Below are 22,106 nucleotides of genomic sequence, written 5' to 3' on the forward strand. Positions count from 1 at the left end.
TGCGCGTGTGAATGAGATTTTTTTTATGATAAAACGACGTTTTGAGAACCCAATGGAGTGGAGCACAGTAAAACTGGAGAACGTAAAATTTTATTCATATAAATCCGTAACCCTTGTACCAAATCGATATCGTATTCCCATATATTAACGGGTGTCGGTTATTTATTTGGCTATGTGTTTTCTGCTTCGAGGCGTTTCCCTATACCGAGCTGACAGTTTTATCTATGAATGCTCATGCACGTGTATATGCATACATACAGTGTGTCTCAATAGTAACAAATCTGATAGATATGGTTATGGAATACTTGAAGTCAAAGTAAGTAACGAAGAGTTGACTTACGTTTTGTCGAAAAATATTGAATTTTTATAACCGGACCAGGTCAAAGTTCAATAATCAGATCGGGAGTGAGTGGTACGGTAGGTATTTTTAAATTCTAAATTCCCTTTCCCTATTTTTGTTCTAGTTTATTTTTGAGGGGTTTACATATTTCTGGAACACCCTGTATGTAATTATCGGTTTATTATGCTTCATCGCGTCACGAAGTTGCTTGAATACAAAATTGATTCAAGATGGTGACTGTGCATTAAGGGACTTGGTAAAGTCTAGCGTCAAAAAATATATAATATAGGTAAACTAGTTAGATACGGTAAGATACTCTGCAAATTGTACGAAGCGTCACGTTTACTCGGATGTGAGAAAAAAAATATTACCGGTGTGCCAAAAAAAAACCCAGACAGTCTTTAAGCGGCGAGTATTATTGGACTCAGACTGCGAGACTGAATTTTTCCAATAGCATTGACATTCTCCCGTAGCAATTTTACATTTTACATTTACTTCTTTCACGGTAAAAACAAAGCGATCGGTCAAGTGCATTCAAGAGCAATGCAAGATGCGAAGGGATGCTGTTTCCGAACAAAAAATAAATTTTTCTGATTGAACTTTACCGCCAAATTACAATTTTCCCAATAAAATAGGCTTAAGGAAAAAACAAATTTTAATAGCACATTCGAAAATTTTGTAAAAAATATATTAGACTGGACCAATGAGGGTATGAAGTATATTTTGAGATTATACTAAAAAAATTTCAACATCACAATGGTAAAGGCTTCATAAAAGCTCACGTGTTTATTCCACAGAGATCAAGTTGTCAGGATTTAATTAATTCAAAACGAAGAAATTAATGGAACTGCGAGTGATTAATGTTGTTTACTGCATTTCATCCGAGTGAATTTACGTAACTGAGTACAGATTCATCTTAAATTACCATTAATTGTCAAGCGTGAAAATTGATACAAGAATTCTGGTACCTGTCAGGGTAAAATTACGAATTTTTTTTAAACGGTTACGAATTATTTTATATCCACTCGGTTCTATACGACAGTTGAACCAAGTCCAAATCCATCCTTAAAAACAGGCTTTAAAATAGTTTAAAAACCCTAAAGCGTATAAAAAGTAGCGGCACTGTATACAAAAGAAAGGATTTTAGCCGATCTTTACATTTCAATTATTCTTTTTCCAAATAAAAGCCACCCTGTATGAAAAAGCGGATGCGTATCAACGTATCTCTCTTGTGGTGCGTGTCGCTGTTATTTCTTGTCTCTATCGCACTCAAAGAAAATAGAAAACATTCACCAACCGACCGCACAGTCGAGGGCGGCAATACACAAGAGAGCTTTCAAGAAGTGCTACAGGGCTTTTATAATAAGTTTTATTGAGCCCCGATTTTCAGCAAAATATTATAGGGCAAAGAAATAAAATTATGAAATAATAAAATATCATCGAATCAGAGCAAAGTGAATTTAAGAAAAAAAAAGCTCTCAGAAATTTTTAAAAATAATTTATTTCAAATCACTTCTTTCCCATGATAACAATTTTTATCGTTTCCATAGCAACGGCAATACCGAATTACATTCTCGGGTAATAAATTCCAATGGCTGTAGCAATGAATAGGGAGATTCTATTAACACGGCTGTCTACGCGTTGCGGTCGTGGGAAATGTCTCTGGTGGCTCGAGAGAATTCTAGACGAAGACTACGTCTTAGACGGCGACAGGACCGCCATAGGGGTGGTGTGAAAGCAGAGGTAGAATTTCAGCAGGTGCTTAGCCTACTTTCTCTCGGTCTGACTACAACCCCCTGTGACAGTGCCATACCTCGGTACCTAGGATTACAAGGGTTTAACCTACAGCATCCCGGTTACTGTCGAGTGCGCTCATTCCCACGTAGTCAGTGTGAAAGTAATTGGTAACCAGGGCCGGGTTTTCGGGTCGCATCCCCTGTGCAGTTTGATAAAAAAAAAATTGAAAAAAAATTAATTATCCTCCACGCTTGCGTGTAATTATCAAAATTCCATGTATAATAATTTTATTCATTTTTAAGTTTGTTACGTTTATTAAAAAAAAAAAAAAAAAAGAAAAAAAGCATCAACCTACCAGGTGGCGGCTCTTTAATGGTTTTAATCCCACTAAATGCCTGGACCATTCAGTAGTTTCATAGCGGCCGCTTGACCCGGATACATTTTCATGAGAATCCAAAGAGCCGGTGCTATAGTTGAGTTTACGGAGATTTAGTTTGACGGACATGGCAGTCGGTAGCAGGTATATACATATATATATAAACTGTACAGGCATAAAGCGTATACACTATATGCTAAATCGTATTAGACGCTTGGAAGTTGTAAACTCTGTTGAAAATTTTACAAAATTATACCTGGCAAACAATGCATAATAGAACGCATGAGAGTGGCCGTGGCTGTGTGTTAGCAAAATTATATTATCCGTTTTGCCATTTTGATACTGTAACAAGCACGTGTTAACAGGCCATGGGTTTATGTAATTTTCAAAAAAAAAAATTTTAACAGTAAAGTCGTAAATGAGTTTCACCCGATTCCCATACAGTTTACTCACTGTGTGATGCTGTCCTTTGTGTTACGAATAAATTAGGTGTTTCGAAAGTGTCACAATAGGCGGACGATAAGGGTTGTGATTTTGGAGAATGCGAGAGAAAATTGTGAAATTTAATTAACCTTCATGTCTATCAGTTGCATTTACGTTGCAGCGACAACATTGATTCGGCATTGATGATCATCGTTGATGATCGTCAATGATTTTTCAATAACAACATATCCATAAAATACTTCAAGTACTCAATCGAGGTTCAACATGGATCCATAACTAATTTCCTGAACTGTAAAATCTAATTAGTAGTAAGTTTAATGGACGTTGCGTTTACATGCTGTATAATTAAATCGAAATTGGTGCGCGGAAAACGTAACGCGGTAACTAATGCTGGTCGTGTAAACTCAGCGTGAAAAGTTTACTAATAGATTAAATTGGCGAATTCATTATGAGGAAAAATATCCGACTTCCGGTTTAACTTTGTCTTGGATTTTTCAATTCTTCATAACATTCCCGGTTCTATCGTCCGGACGAATTGATATCAACTTCCGGTAGCGCTGTCCTTGCTAAATTAATCGACAACACTTCCGGTCGGTGGTCCAGTTTACATCCGACCAATCGTTTCTCACTTTTCTCACTAAAAGGTAGATAACACCCTTGTAAGTCGTACGATAGGGGATTAACGAATTAATTCGAGATAAGTTAAGAGATAATGGCATTATCTGGTTTCGTGAAATCGAGTAATCACTCGACAAGATACCGGATTCTGTTTTACCTCTAAATCGGCTGAGTTCGCGACCGAACGGAATCCCTTCCTACCTATTCAGCGTTCAAATCGGCGCATCCTCAATTTCCAGGAATTAGGAGTACTGCATGCGAAGTACACACAGAGATCGATGGCTGAATTTACGTTGTCACAGCATCAAAATCGATTTGTCAATTGCATGATAAATTTATTAATTACGTATTAGACGCGAAGTTCCCCTTGGCGAATATCTCTATTACCTGTTTACGGATAAAGTTAAGCTTAAGGACTGATACAGTTCTTCGTCCTGTCCCTTTAAAATTCAATAACAGAGCTTATACGTCTTTCGGGATAAGTATTGCCAAAGCGCTTGTAATTTCGGGTCAATAACACGGAGCCTTTGCTCGTGAATCCTGTATTCTTTGGGAATTCATTGTTATTCGTCATGAGGGTCGACTTGGCTACTCCCTTCGGGCCTATTGCTTTTTTATCAAACAAAGGAGGTCCAACGAAAACATTTATACACAACGCATTCATTAAAGTAATGAATCCACGAATAAAGCCCAATTCGAGAAAGCGCTCAAGTACAGTATAAAAATACTATTTAAATTTTACCGCCCGATATATATATACATGACCCTACGCAATAAATTATTTGATTCCGGAAGAGTTCGACGTAAATTTAGAAAAACCGGAAATGACCTCGGCCATCGGTCTCCGTGACGTATCCAATAGAGGGATATCAATTCTGGTCCAGATCTTGGAGATGCTGGTATACGACACTCCGCTTTCCAGTAGTAAAAACGTTGTCGGGATATATTATCACGAATGGCATATATTCCATATCGATATTACATAATACGAACGTTATCCTACATTTTATTAAATCTCGTCCGAGAATATGGAACTGCATGAAAATAAATGGTCGACTTTTTATTTATTTTTTTTTTCTATTTTTTTTTCTTCAATTCTTTACTAAGTAATGGTCTTACGCTCGCGATCGTTCCTGATTCCATGAAAATTCAATGTGACAGATTTTCATTCACTCGAATCTCTCTGCGAGTCGCCATGACCTATAATACAGAATGTAGAGGAGTCAACAGATTCTTTTGTGACTGTGACAAAGCGTAGACTTTGACTCAAAGCACGCGCGCCTTTTACGCCTACGTGCTTCGACCCTTTTTGGTTAACGCGGAAGAACGGCGCTACCGCGTTGCGGGGAGCATGGAGAAGGGTCTGCCCTGCAAATTCCACACTTGAGAGACAAAGACTTAAGAGACCGAAGACTCCAGTTAGATATAATGGGATCGTATATCTGTGCGATCCAAAAGACAATTGACATGGATAAGCTTCCTTACGAGATTCGCATAAATAATTGAATTGAATCTCGTGTTCAAATCTTTTCAAGTAGAACCGATTACGAGATTCTTCTTCTTTCTTTATTCGATAAGGTTTATGCATACCTTATAGGGGATATTCACCGAAGGAGATCATTCTTATCAAAGATCTAACGAAGAATATATCGGATGAACTTTTTCGTAGAATTTCGTATAGATAGACTAATATATGTATAGCTTGATCTGCTATATACATAATATTGTGACGTGTTTTCTTAACTCCGAAATCCGAGAACTAACGTGGAACTCGAGGCAGCTCGATCGGTGTCCCGAGACAGACTGACTTTGACAATAGTCAAATACGGGAACTAATCATTCTGATTGGTCGAGATCCTTATAGATGATAACTCTTTATCCTTTCCCTCTAGTCGTCCCTTTGAATCGAGAGCGTTCCTCAACGAATCGGTACGCAACTCTTGGGGATCCTTCGCGGCGGCTTCCTCAACTCAACAATAAAAAATCTTTCCTGCACGAATCAATCGGAGAGCGCAGCTTCCGATCAGGGTGGCGACTCGAAGGGAATCAAAAAGCTAGAACGTTATCTGAATCTGCAGCTGGAGTCGCCTTGTTACCGTGAATCGAAAAAGCACGTGAAAATATATAGCAATTGATTCTACCTAAAAGAATATATAATATTCTATACAGGGTGAACTTAGTAAATGAAAAAAGTTATACGAAAACTCAAATTTTCCCGATAACACGAAAGTTCATCAGGATAACAAGTCATTAACATGGCCATAGTAAATTCGCTGGTTTTCGATGTTCCCCTATCGCTGTTATATGTCACGTCAGTGATATCACTGGAAAAACGACTGTTTATTCTAAGAAAATTGTCATTAATCAAAACTTTCGCAATTCAAAATTACATTTCTCATCGATTTCCATGTAAAACAAATGTTACTTGCTCTCCCTTGCGTCTGCACAATCTTCGCAAAGTGTTGACGTAGCAACGAAAAAAAAAAAAAGCAAAAAAACACAAAGGGTGTTGAGCAGATCGATAACAGATCTAATCCAGATAAATGGTCCAGGACACGAATTCCTCGTCTCAATAAATCAATGTCAAAAATAGTTACGGTTCGTTTGCCGCGATTATTTTTGCGGTTTGACTTGGGAAGCTATCGGCGGAGCCACGTAGAGAAATATACCGGAAACTGTTGCCGAGAGCAAAGATACAGGAAGTGGATGCAGCAACCTGCAGGAAGAGGATGGTTAATTGATGAAGCCTCAGGCAATTCCGGTTGATGCTGGAGCATCGAAGCTGGAATTTCAAGTGAAGCCGGAAAGTCTGCGTGAATAATCGAAGGGTAAGACTGCTGTATATATAGAGGTAGTAAAAATGGTACAAAGTAGGGATGCTGGTTACGGGCTCAACATTATGTGGGTTAACAGTTCAAGGCCGTATGAGTCTGGAATCCGTACATAATTCATACGCCAGCATCCCGCAATTCCACGTTCTCGGTAACTTCGTGTTCGCGTGACCCATTTTGGAGAAACGCTTCCGTTCGTCAGGCATTTCATTGGTCAAAGTTCACTGTCAGAAACGAATCGTCATTACTTGGTACGATGGGTGAATCCTGCGATCTTCTCGGTACCTAACTTAACCCCGAGATGAAAGTTTCTTATAAAAATTATTCACGCACGCTATACCTACTTCTATAATAATTCGAAAGTTATATGAGGTATTGAAAAAAATTTCATTACGGACTATCCTATAAAATTTTATTAATAAAATTACATCCGATTCGTCCCTCACGATCATCTCCGAGCCTATATTGTACAAGACGCAATTATGCGGATTTCATGAAAGGACGTAATGCCAAAATAGAGCGAAAGATTTTTGCACTCAGCAGTCCGAAAAGTGGGTTAAACATACAGGGATAAACGATAACACGTTAATACACTCGCGTTTACTCGGCACACAACATCCTAGTAATTCCGGAAGTAGCAATTTCGAAATTCCTGCCGGTATGGAATACACGTGGAAGAATAAGCTGAGCGAGAGTAAAATCTAAGCAGGCAAATTCGCATGGGTTCCAGATACCGATAATAATGACAATAGCTAGGTAAATAATAAAAAAAAAAAAGATAAAGATAGACGACTCGATAAAAAAGTGTATAAAATAAAATATCGTAATGGAATTTCCATAAACTATATAAAAAAGTATACCAAAGCACATATTCGATGGAACTGATAGCCCGTCGTAATGGTAATCGTAAACCAGTTGCATCGTCATGTAAATCAGTAAGTGCCTGACGTTAAGTACAGTCGTCCAAAGAGATCCGTCGGCTAATCGTTACTTATAAGTTTTACGTAAGCATCAGGAACGTCGATGTTAAAACGAATAAAGCTGCGAAGGAAGCGACACGAAAATAATCAGAGCTGAAGTTAGCAGCGAGTCGAAGGTGGCAAAGTTCACCGAGTCTTACTGCATTGTATCAGTAGGTACGTTACGGTTTGCTGGATATTCTCTGAAGCTGAAATATCGTCTGACTCCTTCCAAGGGATACATATATGCAAAGCGGAGCAAAGCATTCGATATTTCCAGGCGAACGAATCGATATGGCACGATCGATACTCAGGTTCTACGACGAGACGATATTCTCAAGGAGAGAACTTTCTTGAGTCGAATCAGGCCACTCGGACTCTGATAACCGTGCAGCTGGTCTTCCCTGTAATTGCATGCCGGATGCGAAAGATTTTCCGAATGCAGATGATCCGTTGAAAAATTTGATAAACCACCGAGAAAATTGATCGGATATATTTGTAGTAGGAAAGGGGTCCAAAAATTGAATATTTCAACGGGGTTGAATTCCGACAACGACTGTTTTGGGATTTTGTAAATTTTTTTCCACTGCCATTTCTATGACTTTGGTGATTTTTTATGGCAATCAGCTCCTGCTGTATTTCACGTAAAGAGATGCAACTGGGATACGGCGATGGATGCTGCGTGTTTTTTTTTATCTTGCTGGGAAAATTCAATGTTGAAATTTGTTGTGTTTTTTTTTTGTCGTATCAGTAGAAACGAGACGTAAGTGTGGCGGTAGACGACGCGACGATTAAATGTAAACCCTTTTCTGAAGATTTCTTCGGCAAACAGTCGCAGAGCCAGTGTTAGTGGCTCTACGAGAATTTATTGAGGCGCGTAGGAAAGGCGTGCATGGCAAAGTGAAAATTTATATCAAGCAGAAAACGCTGTGATGTACGAGACTGTATGTGATTTTAGAATTTTTTGTTATTCGGTCAGAGCTCACTTTTGCTTTTTGTATCACGTGTATGTATATTGTGAGAAAAAAGATTCGAGTGGATAATACATACTATGAGTCTGCTATGTTATGTAGTCTTTTAATTTTTTTAATGCCTGACATTTTATATGGACCAAAGACAATATAAGGATGCTGATCTGTAGTGTGATCGCATAGGAGAACGGTACTGATGCCATTTTTATTAATGTAGACAGATCGTTACAAAGTTTTTTTTTTAATTTCGTCATAGTACAGACTTTTTTTTTTATACGGAGTCACGTCTGATTTTTCAAAAAAATTTCTTTAACTGTCACGTAAGACCTGAGACCTTCGTCAAACTTCGGATAATTCCAACTAGTTCGTTGTGAAATATCGGTCTCTGGCTGTCAAGAAATTGGCTGCTTACTGGTCCTGATTTTTCATTTGTTACACGTGGATTATAGCAGAAATGACGTAGAAACGACAGGATGAAAGATAAAATTTCTATGTGAAATAATTGACAAGCTTGTTTCGTCTCTAAGGAAATTCTTTTAAAAAATATGAAATTTTTATCAAAGGCTATCCGTTTCTAATAATAAAAAGTATTGCCTATTAGCAAATTGTATGATTAAAAGAACAAGCTTTTTAATAGACAACGAACCCACTCGAGGCCGCATATGTGACGAGGTGATTGCTATCTCAAGGAACAATAGACTTGGAAGCAATCCAATTTCATGGTCGTTCCTTGTCTAAGGCATTAGATAATTAGCAATATTAAATTTCCACTTTTTCCATAATTTTGCAATTGACTAATCAAGAATATATTTCCGCGAAAAGTTCATATGTCAAAACAATAAATACATTGAAACAAATTATATAAAAATCCTTAATTAAGAATCTTTCTTGATACAAGAATTTACTGTTTTTACCTAAAATAACAATATTTTATTGTGCATAAACAAGATTACCCAAAGAACGAGAAAAACACTCCTTGGCCACTAGCCAATAACGTGTATCGATCCCTTCAATACTTTTACCCCTATTCAACCATCCCGAGATTCGCAAAAGAAAAATATTTTCCTTTTCATCCCATATTTAATTGCATCACACTTTCCCCATCAAAATTTCCTATTAGGGAATCCCTTAAGGGAAAATTCGAACTTACCTTAAATCTAAGACAGGAAGGGCGAAAAGATCCAAGGCCAGAGTAAATTGCGAGCCCCAAAGACTTTTCTACTGAAATTATCAATAAGTTATCGCAAACTAGTTGTACTAAGGTGGATGAAGCAATTAGTAAGTAAACCTTGAGCCCCGAGCCATCTATTGCATCGCATAGGAATTTCCAGTTTCCTGTAGATTGGCGAGAAAAGCATTACATTATACTCCCACGCAATCTAGCCTGGCTGCATACACAGTGCATACCAAGTTGCGCCTATGCAAGTTAGATGCATTTTTCCTTATCTATATACATATACCATATATATATAAACCTCTGCATAGGCGTTGGACTGCAGGTATTCACGCGTGTTTCGCATACTTGTACGCTCGGCTGACAATGAGTCGTGCGGAAAAGATAAGAAAAAAAAAAAAAGTCAAACTTTCAGTCCACAAAGGTTAAGCCGCCCACGCAACGTGGAAATTTTTCGTAGCAGTATCTCTAGCACGAATTTCTAGCTCACTGAATCCGCATTCTACTCTCGTTTCTTACGGGTCTCGCATGTCTTAAGCGTCCAATTGCATTTCTGTATCAGTCTTATGCTTGTTGTTACTATTATTCATCTATTCCACGGATTATTCAAACGAGTGGTAATAATTAATCGGGAGGCTCGTTCTCCATCTGACAATGAGTACTAATCCCACATCCGGTACTTTTTACATGGTGATCGCAAGGTTATGCAGTATGAACGGGACAGTAAGAATAATTTAAACCAATCGCGATAAATTCACGGATAAACGTTTCTGCTTATGTAGATTCGCATATTTTAGATAGGCACACGTTACACGTACCTACTGTTCTTCAGGGGCGATGTGATATATATAAATAAAAAAAGGAATTGATAAATAAAAACTAAATTACATCATCTACCAAATTTACTGATCCGCGTGAGTCATTGTTACAATTAATAAAAAAAAAAAAAAAAAAAAAAAAAAAAAAAAAAAAAAAAAAAAAAAAAAAAAAAAAAAAAAAAAAAAAAAAAAAAAAAAAAAAAAAAAAAAAAAAAAAAAAAAAAAAAAAAAAAAAAAAAAAAAAAAAAAAAAAAAAAAAAAAAAAAAAAAAAATGTCCAACACGGGAATCGAACGTCCGATCTTACGAACCGAAAATGTCCTGCTATTGGTACACTTATAAAAACCTGCCCATTCTACTTCGGCCCCTCGTTCATTCTGTAACCTCACTACTTGCGTGCAGTAGCTACATTAAATTATCAATGTGAAAAGTTTCCCCGCTGTTAATGGGTATCCAAATGATTTGCATACCGCGACACGCTAGAAGCTTGTACTTGGTTCATTTTATTGGGACTCCAATGAGTAGACTTTTTTCTTATTAATTACTATGCATAATCATTAACGCGCAGATACGTCAATCAAAAATGCAATAATCACACACACGCTCACCGGTGTATTTATTTTATTTATTACGTCGTAGTCTGTCATTGATAATATATCAGAACATTGTCATTCCAAATTATTCCCATTATCTTACACAGCATTTTATACGATAACCTGTTGGATGACGACAGGTATATGACGAAGTTTCGTCACATTATAAAGTCACGTTCAGTTATCTTTATGTTTTTAGTGAAGTACCACGAGTGTCTGAAAAAAAATTATTTCTCCGTAACTCATTTGTTAGTTTTTCCGACTTTTAATACATTGCGTGTTTCTAACGACTCCTGGAAAAGATTGATATCTCGGAATGTCCTTGGGAATTTTATGGAATTTCATGGAATTTCAAGGATCTGGTTCCCGCAAGGAAAAAGGATAATCAAACGTTGTTGGAACTTTGATGAATTGTTGGATGAAGGTTGGTATGACTGCTCGGAGTGTCTTATGGGGTTGGTCTGTATCTGATTATTTAATTGTCATTTGAAATGTCCAGCCATTTAAAATCCTTTATTGTAATTGCTAAGTGAAACGAATCGCACTGCGCGACGAATCGCACTACGTTTATATAGTTAAGCGAAGTAGTAAAGTGGAAACGTAAAATTCGTCAATAATTGTGCTAATCATTTTCTTTAGTATGTATATCAAGCCGATGGGTCCTAGAGATTCGGGTTGAGATTATAGGCAATCAATCTCGAGCAGAGTCTACTGCTTTGGAGCAACCTAAGAGGCAACAGTTTGACACTGGTTTTGGATAAGTCTACCCCTGAGGATATTTAACGTTGCTGAATTTATTTTCTAGTTTCACGTAAACCCGCATGAGATCTTTTTAAATGTTTGGATTGGACTTTCTAATCCAAAATTCAAATCTTTTTTTTTTCCCGCCGTTTAAAATAGTATATGGCTATCGTGTAACGTGTTTGCAGGCAAATATACCGTACGGTCGGTAACGTATATAACTCATGTGAGTTGGTGGTGACATTATTTTTTTTTGTATATATTTGCACTGGAAGTCGCCCTAAAGCGTTACGTAAATATCAATATACCACTCTGCCGACGGCGAGTTAAATTTTAGTACAATAATCAAATAGTAGTACGAATAAATCCAAAGGAAAAATATTTTCAATTTTGCAAATCCTAAAGCGTACAAAAATTTTACAATTTTGTTCTTATTTAAATACGATTAAAGTGTACACGTTGTTATAATGCCGGATAAATTGACTACTTGTCAATAAAAAAAAAAAAAAAAAAGTGTAAAGCCCTCATAAATGAACATGACAAAATTCTACATCAAAATTCATCTCGATCCAGCCTCTATAATTATGGTCCAGACTAATGATTCCGGCAACCCAAAGAGATGTGAGATCAGCATTTTACATGCTGCGATTAATTATCATACACGCGTATACAATGAACGATTCTTAGAACTATATTAAATAATACAAAGTGATAGAAAATAGACTAAACACTAAATAGCATTGAGAGCACAGTACTCTAAAAGTGACTGAATCCTAATTTGGATAAAATAGAAACAAAAAATAAAGCATTACATAAAAATAATAATTAAGTTAACAATAAATCCCGCAGAATTTCCTCGAAATAATAAATCTGCACGTAATATCCAGTCTTACCAAAAAAATATTCCTGTTCGTCATTCCACGAAATCCCGGAAATCGCAATGTTATCCTTTACCGTATTAAGGAAAAAAAAGTTGTTCGACTATGACCAAATGCCTTAATACGGCCTTGCCTTTGACATTCAAATGTGAACCAAGGTACAATAGCAATTTTTTTGCAACTGTCCGCCCGTTGTAAAGTACGTGTACGCGTCACGGTACGTATTAGTTATTAGAAAGTAAATTACACAATTTCAATAACTTAATAAATAAGTAATCCGGAGCAACCTTGATTATCGATACGTGCCTCTGTGTACAGTGACCGTCAAGGAGTCTTTTTCCGTCGGCCATCAACACCGGAACCGGAAATCTGCCAGTGAAATATATTTCCAGGGCAATAAACTCTTTATTGATCTACTGGAACTGGCGTAAATCAAAACTCACGTGTGCTCGAGAAATTAATTGGGTCCCGCAACTGCGAAAGGAAAAGGTCTCTGTAGGCTTTGAAAGTTTATAGAGGTGCAATGGCACAAGTACGAGGCGCAAGTACACTTGGCAGTAACGTATTCCAGATAGCCTTGTCGATCGAATCGAACATTTCCACTTTGGACGATTGTGCCATTGCATTCTGCGATCTCTTGAGAATTCACCGGAGCGACTTTGCATAGCGACAGGATTTAGGTACTGGAACTACACACTGGCTATACGTAAGCATCACTCGGCTGTAGCAGTTACTGATGGGAGTAGAGAAAAAAAGAAACTTCGATGGAATTATTTAGTTGAATTAAATTTGTTTACTTAAATTTTTTTCACTTACTTTTTATAGCATCAGTACCAAAGCGACGTAATATCAATGACTTTGAAGACTACGCAAGCGGTTTAGTGAAAAATTCCAATGACTGCTTCTTCCCGACGGACTAGCTTTCGACGCGAAATACGGTTGTTTCGGGATAAAATTTATTTTTCACAGTATCGTTACGGCTACGCGCGACGGTGACAGTAGGATTCATGTAGACTTATCAGAGAGAGGGGTTGCTTGTCGATAAAGGTGTGCAATAGTGTTTTTTGAAAATTATGAAAATTTATATTTCAATGGTAACAAAGTCGTCATGTTTCCCAGGAGGAAAACTGGTTCCGATGGAATGCAGTAAGCACACAGTGAATTTGCCTGTCTGGTCCGAGTGTTTGGAGTGCCATTGGATTTGTACAATTGCAGCAGGACCTTCAATTGTCGTGTCTCTTTGGAGGGGTAGTGTGTAGATAGATAGGACTATAGAGTGGCGGGAACACGTGTAATAAAAATTGCCATTAATAAACCTGTTTGCTGTTCCTTATCCTCCCCCACTCGTGAGTTTAGTGACAGACAAGTGGAGTAGAAACGTAAAGTGCTTCTTAGATCGCGTCGAGAAATCGCAGGATACAGTCGCGGGTCTAAAAATCCGTCACACGCGTCCCGTCGGTGTTGACGGATATTTTTCAAAAAAAAATTTTTTTCAAGTTTCACAAAATGTATCCGGGAAGATGCATTCTTTTCTATGCACTATCTCTCACATTGGCCGATCTGGTTTATTGTGAGATGCAAGTGAAACTTCTGCACGTGGTGAGTTGGAAAGTTTTTTTTTGGAAAAAAAGATATTTTTTCACGTTTTTCAAAAATGTGAATTCAAAACAAGACAGAGACGATAGCTAAATTTTTATTGTGCAAATTTTAACTGGTATCGTAACAAGGGAGTATAACTTCCCGAATAATAAATGAAAATTTATACAGCTCTTCCGTCATGGAGATAAAGTGCCTCATCAGGAATATCAGAATTACCCAAATGACCCGCATCGAAATCATTCGTACTACCCGATTGAAAACGGAGGTCTTACCAACGTGAGTTACAAAAAATCATAATTTACGTATGATAAAGTAATTTCCTTAGAATCGAAAGCATGTATAATTTAAGTACACGGTGTTTTAACGATGACCACGTTATTATTAAATTATCGAGAAGGCAGCGAAGAATTCGTTTTCGAATCGAACGAGTTTCTCTTTCCTGATACCGTTATACGTATACATCGTAACTAATTGCTATAAGCAAAGTAATTATTAATTACTTAATTATCATTACGCATATTTGGAACTTTTCATCCGTCGCAATTGAATTTAATGAAAAGACATGAGAATTTACAATAAATTACCGATTGTTCGTCAAAGAAATCGTTAATGGTATTATTAAATGCAACGCTTAAAATTCCAGAAAAGAAAGTCGCGCCGTCACTATTTCGGTACAACATACAATTTATTTATAAATACAAAATTTCTATTTCGTATTAGTTTCTATGTCGTATTCTCGAAATTACTATTTCGAGAATTCAGTCTTGCCATTGAGCGTGGAAAAATAAAAAAAATATGCAAAATCTAACAATCAATAATCGATTTCGATATTAATCCCAAAGCTGAATCTAATTTCGTCTGGTTCAACGACCCAGCTAAAGTTACCGGTTGACAAACAAGTATAGATATATACATTCCATTATCGCCAAGTAGATATCAGTAAAACTGCTATACTAGCAAAACCTTATGAGATATTCTGTCAGATGACTAGTAAATACAGTGCACACGTGATATATGCTGGAACCAGCATAATAGTTTTAGGAACAGGTTGAAATGTCATAATAGTTCTTTTCAGACGCAGAATACACGTAAAACTCGTCCCTTTGATCGACAACATTTCAGCGCGTTTGGTTATAATAAAATATTTGAATTTCCCGCCAATGCGCCAATAACGAATTTTCACAATGAAAAACCATAGACTGACCCATTGAATTATTGATTCCCACTAAATGAATCAGCAAGGCAAGATGAGAGAGTACAAGATCGGGATGCTGCTACGTGACAGGTACAACAAATATTTTGGTCAATATTATTGGCCAGACATGATCTACGCTCAATCCACTTACTTCCCAAGGACTCAGATGTCCTTGCAACTTGTACTCGCCGGATTGTTTCCACCCAAGGATAAACAGATATGGAATCCTCATCTGCCCTGGAGTCCAGTATCCAGCTTCTTCGTTCACTACAACGCGGACTATCTTCTGTTTCCACATCTATGTCCTCAGTACGTGGCGCCGCAGCTCCTTAGTCTTATTTACCCAATGAGCGTAGCGCAGTGAGACACGCTCAATATCAAATATGCATTATTTCAGATACACCAGCACGTACGCGCGATTTCTACGAGAGGATCAAACTCGTGAAATGATAAGTAAATATCAGGACGTTATGAAGTACCTTTCCAAGTACACTGGGAAAGATGTTAGTACAACGTCAGCCGTATACTACCTGTACAATTTGTTTAAGGAGCAGGTAAGACAGTCATGAAGTTATTTGACATAGGATATACATTATTTGTATATGAAGTAAAACGTTATACTTTTATCCTGGTCTTTCTATAGGCAGCTCAAAATTTGACTTTGCCAAAATGGACCGAGAAAGTATATCCAAAAACGATGAAGGATATTACTGCTCTGGATTTCAATCTGAGATCATATACCAGAGATCTGAAACGTTTGAACGGAGGTTGGTACTTCGATACTAGCTGTATTGGGGGTTTATGACGATTATGAATTTTGAAAAAAAAAAAATTGTATGGGGATTTTTTTTTCTACAGGGATGCTGCTACGCAAAGTAACGGATGATATTAAAGAATTGAGAACAGGAAATTTACGTCCTTCGGGTAGAAAGGCTTTCTTTTTTTCCGCTCACGAGTTGAATGTCGCCACTTTTGTCAGGACCTTAGGGACCGATGATCCTGTTTTACCGGCTTATGGCTCTACAGTAATACTGGAGACGCTTCAGGATGAAAATGAGATGTATTATATACGAGTAAGTAATAATTTAAATCCCATAAGAGGATATATGCTCGAATTTCAAAATACTCGAGTGGCTAAAGTCTGAGATGAAAAAATTGAAAAATTTACATAAATTTTTATTATATTGTAGGTTTTACTGTGGACAGGTGTCACTGAACGATTGATAGTTCAAACGGTACCGGGTTGCACCGAAATTTGTCCATTGGATGTTTTTCTTGATCTTATGAAAAATGTCATTCCGACCGATGCCGAGTATTATTGTTACGGGACTGAGTCTACGAATATTAACAAAAGAAATACCGATAGCGCAGCCAGCGATTTTTGGAATTTTAGTAAATGGCCGTACCTACTTATTGTCATTCCGTCGATTGTTAATTTTAGGTATTTTTAGTGGAAATAGGTAAAAAAAAATAATGTACATAATATGCTAAGGTTTTAGCACACAGACTCCATTAAAAATTCAAATAAGAACAGTATTGAAGCCTAAATGATATTAGAGTCGTTAGCAGGTACAGGGTATATAATATTAATTAAGAAAGATGGCGTTGGAATAATGTCAATCTCAATAATCAATACAGTAATATCTGATTAGCCTGAAATAATGACATAAAGAAGCGACGCTTATCAGATATTGACTTTTTTCTTTAATTTGTGAAAATCGACAAGTCTCCAAAAGGTCGATCAATCTGAATCAGTTAGGTTAATTCAGTATTATCAAATTAATAACGATCCATTCCTCTCGAGAATTATCTCGAGTGTATTCGGGAGATAAATACTATAATAAGATTTTATATGTAAATTCAATAAATACTTACATCTCTGCGATATCATTCAGCTATACTAATCTGTATATCTTATCGTATTCCTAACCAGTTTGAAATGATCCAACGAGTAGTAAATAGAAATTAACGAATTTACGTCGTATTTGTATGAGCGATTTTTGAAATGAAAAATTCGAGAATTCGCTTTTTTCTTATAACCATTGAATCTTTTGATCAACGCTTCCAAGAAGAACAATCCTCGTTGATTAGCTTGACTCTTCGGAGTAAACTTTGTGCAAAGGAAATTGCCAAGCGGATAAACGAATGAGTAATCTATAAGTAAAGAACGTTTATGTTTATCTCATCGGATGCGAATAAAGTGAAGAACAAATTTTCAATACGCGCGCGATGCTAAGAAACCGGATTTACGAGTTGTAGGTATGAAAGAGAATCGATGAAAAAAAGTAAAACAGATTTTGAATTTCCAATATTTCCATTTTCATTCCTCCATAGAAGAAAATCAATTTACAAAAAAAAATTTTGCAAATACGGATTAAATATATGGCCGTGTAAGCAACAGGTGTTGGGACGTAAAGATATTTCGCGTGACTTTGACAAATAAGGGATACGTGGGATATGACTAATGTAAGTGATTCTATAACAATTGAAATTGCGCGCTCTGCCCTGAAGAGGTGATTGGGCGGTAAATTTAAAAAAGAAATTTTACTTTGCGCACTTTTAGAAAATTTAATCAAGATTAAAAAGCACTAAATACATAAACGATCGCGTTTTCAATGAAAATTCTGTACCCTACCGTACCGTATCCTCTTAGGACTAAGTTTACCAGAGTCATGCAAAGCAGCCTTATTCTCACATAATAGACGAACTACATACATTAACCGTATAATACGTCGCTCTTGAGCTTGCAGGATCATCAGTGACGTCACAAAGGGCTTTTGATCAGGTCCCTAACGTGTATAATACAGCTCGTAATCATTCTCTCCCATATGCATATTTCAGCTCTTTTGTCTTTCATCGTGCATTATACTCGTACTTTTAGGATAAACTAGCAGATTCCGTATTTATCCAAAAATAATTACATACTCGCAAAGCGGTAAGACGTAACGACAGACTGAAATTACGAATTATCAAGTTAATTTCATGAAATTGCCATTTTGCAATGTCTTCTCAATAATCATGATAATAGTGAAATATAAATTTTTCAGTAAAGTGCATCAATCTACCTTAAATCCTGGTTACGTCAACCTCTTGGAAACTTTCCTCAATTTATTTAAAATTTCATTCCCACCGATTGCTTGGAGCAGTTCGATAACAATAGTATGCAGTAACAATAATATACAGGTACGACTTTAACTCCAAGGCACAGTCCAATGTGCATTTCAGATACGGAAAACGCTTTTAGTATGATTGCAGTATGAATTAGGGATGCAGGAAAATACGGAAAGAATATCGTAGCGAATATTTGTGTATTTGTCTAAAAGCAAATCTCCTATAAATTTTATATTCACAATATTGTGTTAAATCGTCCAACGAGTAATAATGGAACAGAAAAAAAAATATCGCTAATCGACAAGTTGAAAACTATCGAAGCAGTATAATTATTCATGGCGTTGTCCGGCATAATATATCGTAGGTCAACAGTGATCAACGCATAGACTTACTCAACGGATAAAGAAGCAGCTACCATTAAAAACGAAGCTATATAAATATTACCTACCTTACCGACAGGCACATTTTATCACGGCACGTATTTTCCTATGCGCCAAGTGAATGGGAAACACGAGTCTAAGGTAATTCCGGTATCCCACACGTTGAATGAAACGAAGAGAAAGAGAAATTGAAAAAAACACGATGGAAACGTTACATCGTTTTCAGTCGGAGAAAACTGCGGATGAATCGCGCGAAATCGTCACGGTTTTTACTTCGCTTATGCGATTTCATGTACAGGACGTTTCAACTGGGAACATTGCTTCGCGTGCATTGAAAATTTCTAGAATGACTGTACCAGGCTTTACATTGAGAAAAGTGATAAAATGCAGATTCCTTCAAGCTCGCGATACATAGGATTCGATACCGTTTAATGACTTCCTTTGTGATCTATACACATAATTTATTATCCTGTTCCTCTTAATGATTTACGTAAGATATAATACAAGTGCGCGATTCAAGCGAATTTAACCAGCGTCAAGATTCGTGTCGATGAGTCAATCGTGATTATTATAGGAGTAACGGTACCTTAATACTGTCGTGACTAAAAGAAGTTATCGCCGCGATCTAAACGAGCCCTGAGGAAAGGACATAATATATTTATTTAAATCCGACAAGATTACGTTCTCGGGCGCATACCACGTGGATATATTAGTATATAAATAAACGGCCTGTATAAAGTAAATATACGTGTCCGCTATGTATAACATAAAACGGAGCTCCTAATTTATATCCATATACGTACAAATCTTATTTACATGTGCTTCAGCTCGTAAAGTTCGAACGTCAAAAAGATATTCTCGACGACAGAACGTGTTCACCAGTTAGCTTTGGGTATAGGATTGTGAAAGGGAACATTTTATTTCCACCCTCTTCGAATTTATCTCATAGCTTATTTTCTGAATGACAAGAGTCTATAATATCCATCGGATTTACGTTGAGTCAAAAAATGTCCTGTGCCATTTTAGTTAAATTCATCCACAACTGCCACACGTATATCAAAGGTAACCATGTAACGTTTTCCGATAAGAAATCAATAATACTAGGTTACTTCTCTATATAGCTTAGCGTACCATAACACGATAGACTACCAATTTTGGTGAAAGCATCTGAAAACTTGTTAAAAAAATGTATTCCGCCCGGACTCACCTATTCGATGTCGAAATTGCGCAATGACGAATACTCATGACGTAATCCGTCTTCGTTACTCACACCACACTGATTCACACTTGGATGAGAATTAATATCCACCGAGTTTACACCGAGTGCATCGCGCATAGCACGAAATCCGGTTTTCCTTACATCACGCACTGTTTTTCACGACCCGTCCGAATGCGTCTTTACGAAGTCACCGTATAACCCATACACAATGGTATACCTACCGAAGATAAAAAAGTGACAGGATTACTGATAACTATTAATAAAATGCAACGTGACATCACGCATGACTTATCAGTGATCAGAAGCCATAGTGTCGGTAATGAAATTCCAAAAAAATTATTAAAATCCATAAATTAATATTTCGATACTCAATCGATCGGCGATAGGTAGCCGAAGTGGTGCAGACAAAAATACGTGAAATAGTTTCAAGTAAAAATTATCATGCGACCCAAAGAAATTTTTAGAAAAAATTCTTAACAATCAAATATCGAAAAGTCACGAAATCCCAAAATCGCTGTGTATCACGATACAATTTTTCAACCGAACTCCACGTGCGTTATTAACCTCAAAGACGGACGTTACACGGTTCGTGTCTTTATCTTTACCGTATCTTTATCGACGATTCGCAAAGGTGCATTCCTTGGCCGCCCCGTTTCGCAACTCCGGGGGGTTAAGACCTGCGCAAGTATAAAGCACGGTTAGAGCGTCAGGCTAATGAAATGCAGGACGCGTTTACGCTCTTTCTCGTATAGACCGAGCGAAGAGCATTGCTTGCATTTTACATCGGTACAAGTACGCGTCTAACATACTACAAGCCGTCCTATCCCGTTGCTCTTGTACGGCAGTGAATAGGCGTGCTGTTACAGCCAGCGAAGGATGTCTACAGGTATTACATCACGCAGTCTTAAGTTGGCGCATGCTCTTTCCATTATCCAAGATAGGTACGTCCGTCAGAGTGTGGCCCGGCGTCGCGACGGATGCCGGAGCTCGCGAACCGTGCAGAAAGATCATCGGCACGCAATCCATTGCAGTTTGGGAGAGAAGATGCAACAGTGACTGTATAGGCTACGTTCGAGAGAGATTCAGTCGTGTATGATTTTGATGATAGATTTTTTGAAGTATTACTATATATAATGCTGTTGTGCATAGGATTGTTATTATTATTGTTATTCGTTACCTTGGTAACGTTGTGCAGTTATGCAGTTAAGGATCTTACAGTCGTATCGGGGAGTTACGAAGTTTTAATATCTCGGTACTGTTGGTAATGGTCGTTCGCGTTCCTTCCTGCGAATGTGAAATTCCTATAATTGGATCTCATTAATTTACGATGATGCTTCCTTGCGCCTTTTATCGATGCGCAACGGGTGCGTGAGGAAAAGATTTTCTGTGCTGATGCACTCGTTTGCATATATATATATATATATATATATATCGCTTATGAATTGCACGGTGCCCTGTGCTTCTCTTGTTTGTTGTTTCTTTTTTTCTTCCTGCTTGGCGTACGGCGATAATGTTACTGCTGCAACGGTAACGTTATAGCTTCAATTGGAACGTGTGATCAGTTGCCGACCATGGATATTGCAGCGATAAACATCTCACGAGGAATTACGATCCAGAATGAGATACGAGTGACGCAGTGAAGGTGGAAAGAAGAAGCAATGTTGGTAGTCATGATTAGAGAAGATTGGGTGATTTTTGTAATTATTGTTATGATTCGTCATTTTCATAGAGTACGAGAGAGAGAGAGAGAGATGGAGAAGATCTGAGGCAGAGAGTAAATACAGGGTATTAAAGTGACTTAATAATTAATCCTTGAAAGAAATGCATGTTGCACATGAGAGAATTGCATAAGAGAAAAAAAAGGATGTCGAGATGAAAGGTCATGCAAAAAAAGAAAAGCGTTCCGAGAATGCGGGTCGTTTAAATAAAATAATAGCGCGCCTGGGAATATTATACTTGTAGAATATTATGATGCTTCGTAAAAATATTCTTGAGTATTTAAAGGTACACTTGGTTATGAATCTTGAGAACGTAAATATGTGAACGTAAATGTGCTTGTAAAATAATAAAATGGCTTGTCTATTGAAAGACATAACCTTGTTTTAAAAATTTATAAAAATATT

General features: G+C 37.2%; 2 protein-coding genes across 11 annotated transcripts in view; one reads left to right on the forward strand and one right to left on the reverse strand.

Moving 5' to 3' along the window:
- The window catches only part of LOC107272983 (serine/arginine repetitive matrix protein 2), a 134,201-nt gene that overhangs the window by 96,611 nt on the left and 15,484 nt on the right, over positions 1-22,106 (reverse strand). For 2 of the 10 annotated variants that reach the window (XM_015750727.2, XM_025090302.1), the window contains exon 2: positions 19,972-20,200. The exons of 4 other annotated variants lie outside the window; for them this stretch is intronic. The gene's annotated coding sequence lies outside the window, so the exon portion shown is untranslated. Of the gene's footprint in view, positions 1-19,971; positions 21,268-22,106 lie in introns of those variants that run through there. 4 more of the 10 variants (XM_025090299.1, XM_015750726.2, XM_025090298.1 and 1 more) reach the window with 4 other exon arrangements.
- On the forward strand, positions 13,824-17,312 carry LOC107272985 (venom acid phosphatase Acph-1). Its single transcript, XM_015750737.2, has 7 exons — positions 13,824-14,078; positions 14,247-14,354; positions 15,317-15,582; positions 15,671-15,827; positions 15,917-16,040; positions 16,132-16,346; positions 16,464-17,312. The coding sequence occupies exons 1-7, from the start codon at positions 13,986-13,988 to the stop codon at positions 16,722-16,724; spliced, it is 1,224 nt and encodes a 407-aa protein (XP_015606223.1). The 5' UTR covers positions 13,824-13,985; the 3' UTR covers positions 16,725-17,312.

Source organism: Cephus cinctus, unplaced genomic scaffold (genome assembly GCF_000341935.2).
Source record: "Cephus cinctus unplaced genomic scaffold, Ccin1 Ccin1_scaffold1343, whole genome shotgun sequence".
NCBI classification, from domain to species: Eukaryota; Metazoa; Arthropoda; class Insecta; order Hymenoptera; family Cephidae; genus Cephus; species Cephus cinctus.